Here is a 14,118-nt window from a genome sequence, read left to right as displayed (position 1 = left end):
TATTTGGACAAATTAGAGAAAGAATAAGGAATGACAAGATGTGCAATAGGAAGAGATTTTAAAAGTACTTAATGAAGAAAAACTGAACTAAATCATGAATGATAGTGAAAATATACTAAAAATGTTTAACTGTCAGTATCAGGATGTTCAAATGACCCAAGATTTGCAAATTAAATATCTTTTTTCAGTGTTACTATTTTGTTTTAAAGTTTACTTTGTGTTAAAAAATACTAAGGGAAAGATAAAGTAGAAAATTAAGAGATAGTTATGTAACCGATTTTAATTAGGTATATTTAGGACATTAAACTTTACCTCCCTAATTTAAGACAGCAATGGTTTCAGAGAAGGCTTTAAAACTCATATGATAAAACCTATCAATGAGGGTTTAATTTAAAGACAAGTTATTTATAAACAAAGCTTATCATAGCAACAAGAGCTCACTTACAAAAACCCTCATACTGGTGCTGTAGTTCATCCAAAGTAAATATAATATCTCTGATATCCACCCTGTGGTTACCTGTAATAGAAAGAATAAGTTCAAACATTGTCTTTCTTTTGTTGAACATAAATATTACTTCCATCCTATTCTAATATGAAAATAACACGGAGGTGTGTGGAATGAGGACTGGAGGGTCAGCTATTATAGGTTTTGAATAATAACTGGAATTGCGAATTAATAATTCAGTACACATTGAAATGTAAGATGAAGACCATTATTTTATTTTCTCCTTAATAAGAGTTTCCCGTCAAAAGAAATTAGTCACCTTTTAAGTCTGAAAGCTAGGTAATCAGGATAATATTTTAATAAAACACTTGGAATTTCTGAGAGTTTACCATACGTAGAATTTCAAGTTTTAACTCTTGTCTTCCTCACTAGATCATGAGCTCTTCAAGAGCAGAGAAGGTGTCATTTAGTTTCCCCAATGCCTGGCAAAGTATCTACTTCCCAACACTTAAAATTTATGTTTTTAAGACTTTATTTATTTATTCATGAGAGACAGAGAGGCAGACAGACAGAGAGAGAGAGAGAGAAAGAGAGAGAGGCAGAGGGAGAAACAGGTTCCCCGCAGAGAAGGGAGCCCAATGCGGGACTCAATCTTATGACCCTGAGATCATGACCTAAGCCAAAGGCAGATGCTTAACCAACCGAGCCACCCAGGCACCCTTAAAAATTATTTTTGAATGAATAAAATAAACTGAAGGCTGTAAAGAATAATGCAATGTCCACATTGTAGATAGCAGAAAATCATTTATTTAGTATCTTCTATGTGTCTGGCACTCATAAATATAGTTTCCTATCATTCCTGCCCTTGCCTTTGTCTAAGACCATTTTCCTTCTTAGACAGTGTATGACAGAGAATGGGTTCAGAGGCAGTGACCTTAAATATGTCATTCCAATTGCACAGAGGTAGAAAATGCTTTTCCCAATAGTTCTTGCCTCCAAATGTTTGACTTTGCTTGATATCCAAGGTGAAAAAGACAAGGAGCTGACTTCCCTACCTATAAAAACACTAGGTTTATTCTTCAGTCTACGCATAAGAAATCAACTGCTCAATTACGTGCATAAGCAAAGATCCTGAAAAAAATGCAAGCTTTTAATGTGCCTTCTGAGTCAAAGAATTATACACAATATAGTTTTGGTGTTGGGTAGGTTTGATTCATTCTGATTTTTGAAAATTGGTAAGCTGCATCAGGTTCAGGCCTTTAAATTACTGCAAAGCAAGGTAAGTATTTGACCCAATCCAAAGAATTGCTAAACCAACTGATGCTAAGTTGTCTTCTGATTATGAACTGTTTCTTACATTCTGTTTTCTTACTTCCTGGGTGTTTAATCTTATTCTCTTCTTGATTTTGGTACTAACACCTCCCTTAGTCTCCACAGGGAATTCCTGGCACTTACTATAGATTGAGTCCATGTCCTAAGTTCTTTTTTTTTTTTTTTTTTTTTTTTTAAGATTTTATTTATTTACTTGACAGAGAGAGATCACGAGTAGATAGAGAGGCAGACAGAGAGAGAGGAAGGGCTCGATCCCAGGACCCTGAGATCATGACCTGAGCCGAAGGCAGCGGCTTAATCCACTGAGCCACCCAGGCGCCCCCCATGTCCTAAGTTCTTAGATCATAACTTAAGTCCTAAAATAATTCAAGGCTTCAGCCCTCAAACTCTTGAATTTGATCAGTAAAAAGTATTCTGTTGGACTATACATAAATTAATCCAATGGAGAAGGACATATTGTTTATATCTGCTCGCCACCTAAAAAACTCCCTTCTCTGGAAAGAGGTCCAGTATCAACCAGTGAGAATGCAGTAGCTAACTATAGATTCACTAGCTCTTGCTCAAAATTTATTTTTGCTTCTATACAAAAATAGATCTATTACAAACCTCCCAAACAAATATTATCTATTTAAATAGTCCCTGGTGGCGGAAGAAGCATTACAGAATCTGAAATTACTATTTTGGCTCCTATCTGGCTAATCAGAACCTTAATGAATAATTCCTGGTTGAGACTGAGGCAATCGGTATAGTTATAGGCACAATTTATTTCATAAGGTAAGTTCAAAACAGCCTCCCATTCTCATATATGTACTTCAGGAGGAAATTCAACCTGGAAAATATAAATATCTAGTGTGGAAAAAAAAATCCTAATCATCAATGTTATATTCAGGGCAACATTACTTTGAAGGTGTTAAGTGACTATTAATACTACATTTCCACAATCTTCACAACAGCTCCACAATATCAAAAACCTCCTCTATCAAAAAAATACACTAGTCACTATTCACCCAGTTAAATTATCAGATTACTAATCACCGTGAGAGAAAAAAACTACTGCACCAAAATATCTTATTTCAAAAACAAAACTACCTGACACTCCCAGAACTCTAACCAAGTTATTTCCCATATTTCTCTTGCCATATCTTAATGAAGCAAATGCTTGTTGGACTTAATTGCAAATTCCAATGGCATAATTCTTTCCTCTTCATTGTGAATACTCATAAAGATGAACATATTCTCCATGTATCATTATTACTCAAAAAAACCAAAGCAAAAACAAAAACAAGAAGTTAAAACAGTACCTATAACAGGGTGATATGCCTTCAACTAGTTACATCACTCCTTACTTCAAAATTCTGTTACAGAAGAATGCATATCTCCTACTTAGGTAATCCAAGAATTCTGGCATTCTGGGGTCTTTGGCATTCTTTCCTTTAATATTTAAGTTAAATAGTTCAGACCCCAGACCATACACATAAATCAGTACTCCCTCCAAAATTTGAAGATTCCTGAGTGTTTTATACTCTTGCAATTGATTTGTATTTCTTCTACTCCCCTGGACTCTTGATCTCACTTACATCATCATATTCTATAGGTGCCATAAGTCTCTCCACCCCAAGCCTACCTAACACAGAACCTATAGATCTTTCTCCTTTAAATCCCCCACCAACACTGCTAACACAAGGCTATTGTACATAACCAACTTTTACTAGAGAATTTGCAATTAATGGGAGTATGGGAGTTCTTTATAGTACAACAAGCAACATCAAACTATTGTCCCAAGGTCTATAGCTACTCTCTACTGATTGCAGGACGCCCAATCTGCTCTTAGCTGCCCTCAATCTTCTTCCTCCACCTGCCAATTAGCCACTGTGGTAATCTAAATTCCTGTTGTTTACTTACATAGAGTACATTACCTTACCTTTTTGCTCAAACTAGGTGTCTCCAAATAGGCTTTAACTTCCATAATCAAACAAACCTATTAAAATGATTTTCCTAGTGAAAAGACAAGGAACTTCCCTGCAAGGAATTTTATCTTAGGTCACAACCAGCTTATCAAAATGACATAGTAAAGAAATCTTGTTCTCCCTGGTTGGAGGAGATGGAGTAGAGGGTGAGACTTATTAACTCATTCAACATATATTTGTTGAGCAGTTAATATATACCATAAGCACTGTACTAATAGGTACTGAGAATACAATAATGAGCAAAAAGTAGACATGATATCTGCTTTCCTAGTGCTCTTATTTGAGATACAGATCGTAATAAAACAATAAGAAATAAAAATTGCAATTGTGGTTAGGGCTATGAGAGTGATATGAGAATCTGAGTTCATTAGAGTAGTCATGGAAACATCCCTATAGAGTTGAGTTTAAATCTAAAGTAGAAATAGAATTAACTAGGAGGAGCAGAATATTCCAGAGAAAGAAAAGAACACATGCAAAGGCTATGGCAGGAGGAGGCATGGCATACAACTGAAACTCTGTGAAGGCACAGTAAGCAAAGCAGAATGTGGTCTGCACCAAAGCTGGAGACCTACCCTAAAGGCCAGATAGTGCAAGCCCTTGACCACAACATTAAAGGGTTCTTCATTCCAAGAAGCATTTTTAGATTTTGTGTAGGAAGGTAACATGATGAGATGTGTATTTTTTTTTAAAAAAGATTATTCTGGCTATAATGCAAAGGGGGGAAAGACCAGATAAGAGTGGACTTGTGCCCTAAAGACTATTTAATAATATGGCTTGAGATTAATCTTTAAAATCCATATTTTATGGACATCTTCATTCCTCAGAATGTCCCTCCACTTATGTCTACCAACCCAGAACCCACCATAAATGACTACCTAGTAAAATCCATGTAGCCTGGGGTGCCTGGGTGGCTCAGTCAGTTAAACGACCAACTGTTGATTTTGACTCAGGTCATGATTTCAGGGTTGTGAGACTGAGCCCCATGTCAGGCTTTATGTTGGGTGTGGAGTCTGCTTAAGATTCTCTGTCTGCCCCTCTCATTCTTCTCCCTCTCAAAAAAAAAAAAAAAAAAAGAAAGAAAGAAAGAAAGAAAGAAAGAAAAAGAAAGGAAGAAAGAAAAGGAAAGAGAAATCCATGCAGCCTGGTTCTATCTTCACACCACATTTCAGCAACCAAGGGCCCCTTATAAAGCTACCACTAACAAATGACAAAAACCAGTGGGAAGCCCATTGAAAGGATGTCATGTCTGATTATTTTTCTGCCATATTTATACAAACTGTTCCCTCAGTCTAAAATATCTTTCTCATTCTTCATTACCACCTTCAACCAATTAACCCCTACTGATCCTTCAAGATTTAGATCAGATATAACATCCTCTGATAATCTTTCCCTTGTGCTTCCAGGATACATTTGCAGCCTATCTACATTCTATAATAGTATTTGCAATACAATATTATAATTCTCATTTTACTTGACTCTTTCCACACTAGAATGTGAGGTCAATAAGAAGTGTGTTCTATTCATGTGTGTATCACCTAGCACAGTTCCAAGCACAGTAGATATTAAATGGCTAAATGAATGGATAATCAAAGAATCAATAATTTATCAGCCCACTATTATCACCCACCCCCTCCTGACATATAAACATGTAATACAAAACATCTGCTAAATATATTTGTAATGTTTATTTTTTTTAAGATTTTATTCATTTATTTGACAGACAGAGATCACAAGTAGGCAGAGAGGCAGGCAGAGAGAGCGGAGGAAGCAGGCTTCCCGCTGAGCAGAGAGCCCGCTATGCGGCTTGATCCCAGGACCCTGGGATCATGACCTGAGCCGAAGGCAGAGGTTTAACTCACTAGCCACCCAGGTGCCCCTATATTTGTAATGTTTAAAAGAAATCTACATTTTGCAGAGTAACTGAATTACATAGGAAGATTATGTAATCAAAGCTATCTAAAATTTTTTTAATTCAAGAAATTTAGATCTCCTAACTTGTGAAACCAATGCCCTTAACACTACAGAAACTATCTTTACACAGACAAGAAATAACTACTGGAAAAGAGAGTTAAATTTGAAAAGAAAATAAATCTATTTTTCTCTTAGATTTTTACCAAACATACCAAAATACAACAATTTTAGAAATTTCTCATTTAATTGTCCCAGGCTATCTCTTACCATAAGACATCAGTAAGCAGTGATGATGGCAAAAAGGCAAGAATCAAGAAGAAAAAGAAGGAGAAATAAAGGATAAATCAGAAAATTGATATCCAAGAAAAATATATATACATATTAATTCAAATAACTCACTGTCTATACTAGCATGTTTTATCACTTCCTGAAAAGTTTCAGGGATTACAGGGATATCCATGCTATCCAAAACAGCAGCCAGTTCATCAGTGGCAACTCGACCACTTTTTATCTTACAGAAAATCTTCAAGGCATTCTGGAATGCTGCAAAAATACAATAAACAAAGAAATTATTTTACCATAAGAACCAATAGCTTTTCTTGGAGGAGCTAATTTTGTGTCAATAATCTACCAGAGGAAAATAACATAGGCATAGGGTTTTCTAAAATTTTATTTGCATGTAGGCATTTGCTCAATTCTCACATTCTTTGTAAAAAATACAATTTTTGCTATTATCACTAGTGATATAATATTAGCAATAATAGCTGGTATTTATTAATGCTACTTATATGTTGAGCATTGTGCTAAAATCTATGAGCATTGTGTTAAAAGATATGGGTTCTCTCAGTATAGCATATTCACCTCTTAGTTAAAACTTTTAACTGAAATAATTTCTTACCAAAGCGGTATAATCTATAATAGCAGGGCAGCTTAAACCAAAATTTGAAAGCATCATTAATTGCTTAAAAATGTCATTTAGAAAAAACAGTATAAGAGGAGAATGGAATAGATCACAAAATTTCTCTTTAGATTTTTTATAACATTACAAAGAATTGAGCAGTGGTTTAACCACTATTAAAAGAACTTCTATTTCTGCACAGAAACTTCATTTTCAAAAAAAAAAGAGAGAGAGAGAGAAAGAGACTGACTTCATTTTCTTATGCTAACATAAGTATCAAAAGTACTGGAAAGAACACAGAGTGAATTTTCCCTGCACAAATGTCTTTCTTAAAACCTAAACGATTGATACCTGGTCCTAATGCTGAATTTAAGTGCTCTTCAGACCACAGCATCCCTCAATTTAATTTGATAAGGAAACACAATTCCCATAATCAATTCCAGAGAGCAAATCACTTTATAGTCAGACCACATTTTCTTGGAATTCAGGCTATAACAAGCATAATGATCCAAAAGGTTTTAGATTTGCACAGGAGGAAGAACTGGGCATTATTCATTTATTCAACTAGTAGTCATTGATCAAGTGAGCAAGCGTGGCAGAGGAAGGACACCTGAGAATCCTCTCCTCCATAAAAGCAATGAGAACACTGGCAGAAGTTGTCAGAATCAACTTTTCCCAAAACTCTGGATATAAATCAAAGACTTACAGCAATCCATAGAGTGTTTTTTAAAGAAAAATGGCTGAATCTCAGTAATAGTGAACTTTGTGGCATTTTAACTTGTCATATTCCCATATCATCATCCCAGCTTCCCAGGAATATTTAAAACTGAGAGCCTATAATCATGCTGAATAACAGTAGCCTGGCAGCCAATGGGAAAGAATGAGGTTAAACTTCTTCAAAGCCCCATTCCCTAAGAACTGTCATTATTAGACCTGTTTGGTGGTTCTGTGGAAGACCCTACTTGCAAAACTGTCCTTATTTTACCTGACTCAAAGCTTGCCCAGTGCAGAGTCTTTTCCCTGGGAGTACTTATTAAAAACAATCAGAGGCGATTAGTTAACATTATGACTGCCTGAAGTGGTAGGTAACAGTTGGAACAAGCACTGGGTGTTATACGTAAGTGATGAATCATTAAATTTCCCTCCTGAAGCCAGTATTACATTAGATGTTAACTAACTAGAATTTAAATAAAACTTGAAAGAACAACACAAGGACAGATTCTGAAGCCCTGGTCTTCAATGCTACTGCTACTCTTCCAATAGCATACTAATTTTAAAACGTCAAATAAACCCATAACTGTACAAAGAATTAAGGTAAAAGCAACATAAATTTCCCATCCAGGGCATGCAAAAATGATGTATTTTGATTAATATCCTACTTGGATACCTTTCTATGTCTCTTTACACACATCGATGACTGTGAACCTTTCTATGTCTCTTTACACACATCGATGACTGTGAACATTTCACCCAAATAAAACAGTAGATACAGTCTACTATCTTTCCACTCAGAAATTTCTAAGTCAATAAAAGCAGCTGGAGCAAACAAAAGGCTAGCAAACAGCTTAAAAGGAAAATCTGGGAAATGAGATGTCCATAGAGGCTTTTGAAAAGTGCCAACATATTCCTGAGCATCTAGATGGCCATCCATCTATGGCCACACATGGATAGGGCCATACCCAGGAAAACCTGAACAGGTCCTGAACTCTCACCTCTGGCTTACCTTGAGGATACACATAAGCAGGAAGTAAAGGCCAAGGAAGAGTTGAAAACTATCTGAGTGTGGAAGGCATGCCCCAGTGCATGCACATAGTCCCTCTGGTTCTCTTCTACCTAATAACTGACAACTAATTTTGCCTTATAAAGGCATCATAAATAGACTCCAAATGGATGAAGGACCTCAATGTGAGAAAGGAATCCATCAAAATCCTTGAGGAGAATGCAGGCAGCAACCTCTTCGACCTCAGCCGCAGCAACATCTTCCTAGGAACAACGGCAAAGGCAAGGGAAGCAAGGGCAAAAATGAACTATTGGGATTTCATCAAGATCAAAAGCTTTTGCACAGCAAAGGAAACAGTTAACAAAACCAAAAGACAACTGACAGAATGGGAGAAGATATTTGCAAACGACATATCAGATAAAGGGCTAGTATCCAAAATCTATAAGGAACTTAGCAAACTCAACACCCAAAGAACAAACAATCCAATCAAGAAATGGGCAGAGGACATGAACAGACATTTCTGCAAAGAAGACATCCAGATGGCCAACAGACACATGAAAAAGTGCTCCACGTCACTCGGCATCAGGGAAATACAAATCAAAACCACAATGAGATATCACCTCACACCAGTCAGAATGGCTAAAATTAACAAGTCAGGAAATGACAGATGCTGGAGAGGATGTGGAGAAAGGGGAACCCTCCTCCACTGTTGGTGGGAATGCAAGCTGGTCCAACCACTCTGGAAAACAGCATGGAGTTTCCTCAAAATGTTGAAAATAGAACTACCCTATGACCCAGCAATTGCACTACTGGGTATTTACCCTAAAGATACAAACATAGTGATCCGAAGGGGCACGTGTACCCGAATGTTTATAGCAGCAATGTCTACAATAGCCAGACTATGGAAAGAACCTAGATGTCCATCAACAGATGAATGGATCAAGAAGATGTGGTATATATACACAATGGAATACTATGCAGCCATCAAAAGAAATGAAATCTTGCCATTTGCGACGACGTGGATGGAACTAGAGCGTATCATGCTTAGTGAAATAAGTCAATCGGAGAAAGACAACTATCATATGATCTCCCTGATATGAGGACATGGAGAAGCAACATGGGGGGGTAGGGGGGTAGGAGAAGAATAAATGAAACAAGATGGGATTGGGAGGGAGACAAACCATAAATGACTCTTAATCTCACAAAACAAACTGGGGGTTGCTGGGGGGAGGTGGGATTGGGAGAGGGGGAGCGGGCTATGGACATTGGGGAGGGGAGGCGAACCATAAGAGACTACGGACTCTGAAAAACAACCTGAGGGTTTTGAAGGGTCAGGGGTGGGAGGTTGGGGGAACAGGTGGTGGGTAATGGGGAGGGCACGTTTTGCATGGAGCACTGGGTGTTGTGCAAAAAGAATGAATACTGTTACGCTGAAAAAATAAATAAAATGGAAAAAAAAAAAAAAAAAAAAAAGAAAGTCAAAAAGCTAAAACCGGGGCACCTGACTGGCTCAGTCAGCAGAGCATGCGACTCTCAATCTCGGGATTTTGAGTTTGAGCCCCACGCTAGGCACAGAGTTTACTTAGACGGAAAAAGCTAAGACGAACTTCTTTGTATGCATTTCAATTAATATGATGATAGAGTAAAATTAACCTTTTAAAGAGTAATAATTAATATATATATTTACTATCTTTGACCTATATACCTGTCATAGTCTACCTATAAATGGACCAAGAATAGGAATGTCAAAAATTACCTTTACTTAGTTTATTTACTTTCTTTGTTCCGTATAGTATTTTAGCATACTTCCTTTACTAGCCAACAGTACAGTACATGTATTATTTCTAAAAGTTGCATTAAAGAGAATTGGCAGGTAAGACTTTTTCCCTTGGTACATTAATTATGCTACTTGAATTCTAAAATTGGTATTACTACTTTAACAAAGAGATGTAAAATTCGATTTGACTCCAATATTACAAGTGAAACAGTAAAGTGCTGACTAAAATAAAAAAAATAAAAAATAAAAAATAAAGGCATCATAAAGATACAGGCACACATATAAATATAAACTATAATACAAAAAAATATATATATAAATAAAAATATTAAAAATTTATATTCATTGTGAAATTGTTTATAATACTAAGATAATTAGAACCAATTAAATATTCAATAATAAAGGACTAGTTAAATAAATCATAGTATATCTGCGTTCTTCAGATACCATGCAGCTATTAAAAAGTAATGGGCTGACCTACACCAACTGGCATGGAAAATCTTCCAAGACATATTATTCAGTTCAAAAAAAATCATGCTAGACAATAATGTATTTGGCATGATCCCTTTGTCTTCAAGTAGAAGATAATTCTATTTTTCCCTTCAATTTTCTTGGGTCTCTTGATTCCTAATTGTATGCTTGATTTTTTCACTTGCCTCTGTAAGATTTAGGTCCTCTTGTTCTCCTCTGCCTAGTAATTGATAACTCATTTTGTCTCACAAAACATATAAGTATGTATACATACATATATATTCATAATTGCATATAAAAAGACTCTAAAGTCAACATTAAATTAACAATCTAGGAAGGATTAAAGAGGGTCTTTTACAAATTTTTTATATTTTGCTTGGATATTTTATAAAAATAGCATATTCAAGGGTGAGGCATATTGTTTTAAGAGGTAAAAAAGAAACTTGGGACTTCCTTAGTCTCAAAACATTTGACAGTAAACAAAAATAAGGTCAAAATAGTAATCTGGGACTTGAAAAACAAAGGAATACATGGGAGCTAAACTTTGGCTTGAAAAGTAGGCAGCACTTAGGAAACCAAACATACGTATAAATCTATAGTCAAGAAAAACTTGGTTTTCAAGATGACACAGGAGAACCAGGAGAAACCCAATGCTATAGGAGTTAAGCAAAATGCCAAGTAGGAAGTAAGGATTAACAAAAGAAAAGCAAGCCAAGCATTATATCTATATTGTTAATTGCTGCATATGGTAGGTATTTAATAACATTTATTACATTAAGGAATACATAAACATTAAAGTTTTTCTAGCCTTTTGCTGGCTTATCCAGTTATATGAAGACAATCACATTCATACATCCTTGATCCAAGAAAATACAGTGAGGTTGACTACAAAAATATGTAATCCCAAGGACTGATTATAGGAGCTTGATCTTGCCTAATGGAAAAACCAAGGAACTGGTTTTTGTTATGTTGTGCTGTGTTTTAAACCAAGGAACTGTTAAAATTAGATCATGAACACTAGAGATATCAGACTATTGGAAGCACCATTTCTATCACTAACATGAATAGTTCTTCCTATTACTTTCTTTGCAATTTATATGTAGTATAAACTAAAAGTTGTTAGGATATCCATCAGTATATGAAATTTTGGGAGAGAAATATAAGCAGTGCAGAGGGTACTGTTAAGCTATAGAAGAAAACAGACATGTTTGAGACTTCAAAGAGAAAAAAAGAAAAACACACATGAACAAAGGTGTGGAAATAATAATGAAATTGGTAATATTTTTGATCAACTGGAGCATGGGGTTCTTCCCTAGAAAAGATCCTACAGAGAAAGGAGGAATGGAAGCAAAATTATGAAGAGGTGAGGACGCCAGGCATAAGAGTTTGGACTTCATTCATTTAATCATAGAAAGAACATCTAAATTTTTGGGCAGCAAAATTACATGACAAAAATCACATTAAGAAAACTAATCTATTCCTGGGCTGCAATGTTGGTTCAACATCCACAAATCAATCAATGTGATATGATACATTAATAAAAGAAAGAACAAGAACCATATGATACTCTCAGTAGATGCCGAAAAGGTATTTGACAAAGTACAGCATCCTTTCTTGATCAAAACTCTTCACAGTGTAGGGATAGAGGGTACATTCCTTAATATCATCAAAGCCATCTATGAAAAACCCACAGCAAATATCATTCTCAATGGGGAAAAAATGAGAGCTTTTCCCCTAAGGTCAAGAACACGGCAAAGCCTCTGCCTTCGGCTCAGGTCATGATCCCAGGGTCCTGGGATCGAGCCCCACATCGGGTTCTCTGCTCAGCAGGGAGTCTGCTTCCTCCTGCCTCTCTGCCTTCTTGTGATCTCTGTCTGTCAAATAAATAAACAAAATCTTTTAAAAAGGGGGTGGGGCGCCTGGGAGGCTCAGTGGGTTAAAGAACACGGCAGGGATGTCCACTATCACCACTGCTATTCAACATAGTACAACAAGTCCTAGCCTTAGCAATCAGACAACAAAAGGAAATTAAAGGCATCTGAATTGGCAAAGAAGTTGTCAAACTCTTACTCTTTGCAGATGATATGAAAACCCAAAAGACTGCACCCAAAACTGCTAGAATTCATACAGGAATTTAGTAAAGTGTCAGGATATAAAATCAACACACCGAAATCAGTTGCATTTCTATCTAACAACAAGACAGAAGAAAGAGAAATTAAGGAGTAAATCCCATTTATAATTGTACACAAAACCATAAGATACCTAGGAAGAAACCTAACCAAAGAGGCAATGAATCTGTACTCAGAAAACTATAAAGTACTCATGAAAGAAATTGAGGAAGACACAAAGAAATGGAAAAATGTTCCATGTTCATGGATTGGAAGAACAAATATTGTGAAAATGTCTATGCTACCTAAAGCAATCTACACATTTAATGCAATTCCCAAAAATACCATCAATTTTCTTCAAAGAAATGGAACAAATAATCCTAAAATTTATATGGAGTCAGAAAGACCAGGAATAGCCAGAGAATGTTGAAAAAGAAAGCCAAAGCTGGTGGCATCACAATTGAAATTGGTGGAAATCACTTCAAGCTCTATTACAAAGCTGTAGTCATCAAGTTAGTATGGTACTGGCACAAAATCAGACACATAGAATAGAGAGCCCAGACATGGACCCTCAACTCTATGCTCAACTAATCTTTGACAAAGCAGGAAAGAATATCCAATGGAAAAAAGTCTCTTCAACAAATGGTGTTGAGAAAATTGGACAGCAACATGTAGAAGAATGAAACTGGACCATTTCCTTACACCACACACAAAAATAGGCTCAAAATGGATGAAAGACCTCAATGTGAGACAGGAATCCATCAAAATCCTTAAAAAGAGAACACAGGCAGCAACCTCTTCGACCTCAGCAGCAGCAACTTCTTCCTAGAAACATCACCAAAGGCAAGGGAAGCAAGGCCAAAAATGAACTATTGAGATTTCATCAAGATCAAAAGCTTTTGCACAGCAAAGGAAATAGTCAACAAAACCAAAAGACAGCTGACAGAATGGGAGAAGATATTACCAAATGATATTATCAGATGAAGGGCTAGTACCCAAAATCTATAAAGAACTTATCAAACTCAACACCCAAAGAATAATCCCATCAAGAAATGGGCAGAAGACATGAACAGACATTTCTGCAAAGAAGACATCCAAATGGCCAACAGACACATGAAAAAGTGCTCAACATCACCTGGCATCAGGGAAATACAAATCAAAACCACAGTGAGATACCACTTCATACCAGTCAGACTGGCTAAAATTAACAAGTCAGGAAATGACAGATGTTGGCAAGGATGTGGAGAAAGGAGAACCCTCCTACACTGTTGGTGGGAATGCAACTGGTGCAGCCACTCTGGAAAACAGCATGGAGATTCCTCAAAAAGTTGAAAATAGAGGTACCCTACGACCCAGCAATGCACTACTAGGTATTTACCCTAAAGATACAAATGTATTGATCTGAAGGGGCATATGCACCCAAGTGTTTATAGCAGCAATGTCCACAATAGTCAAACTATGGAAAGAACCTAGATGTCCATCAACAGAT

The 14,118-nt window shown here is 36.3% G+C and overlaps 1 protein-coding gene across 1 annotated transcript in view; it reads right to left on the bottom strand.

Moving 5' to 3' along the window:
• EFCAB13 (EF-hand calcium binding domain 13) overlaps positions 1 to 14,118 on the bottom strand; it is a 96,396-nt gene that overhangs the window by 58,419 nt on the left and 23,859 nt on the right. The window contains exon 6 of the mRNA XM_045985397.1: positions 446 to 517. Coding sequence (XP_045841353.1) covers positions 446 to 517 — 72 coding nt within the window. The remainder of the gene's footprint in view (positions 1 to 445; positions 518 to 14,118) is intronic.

This window comes from Meles meles, chromosome 18 (assembly GCF_922984935.1).
Source record: "Meles meles chromosome 18, mMelMel3.1 paternal haplotype, whole genome shotgun sequence".
In the NCBI taxonomy this organism is placed as follows: Eukaryota; Metazoa; Chordata; class Mammalia; order Carnivora; family Mustelidae; genus Meles; species Meles meles.
Note: the sequence above shows the minus strand (reverse complement) of the source record. Positions and strands in the feature narration are given on the sequence as shown.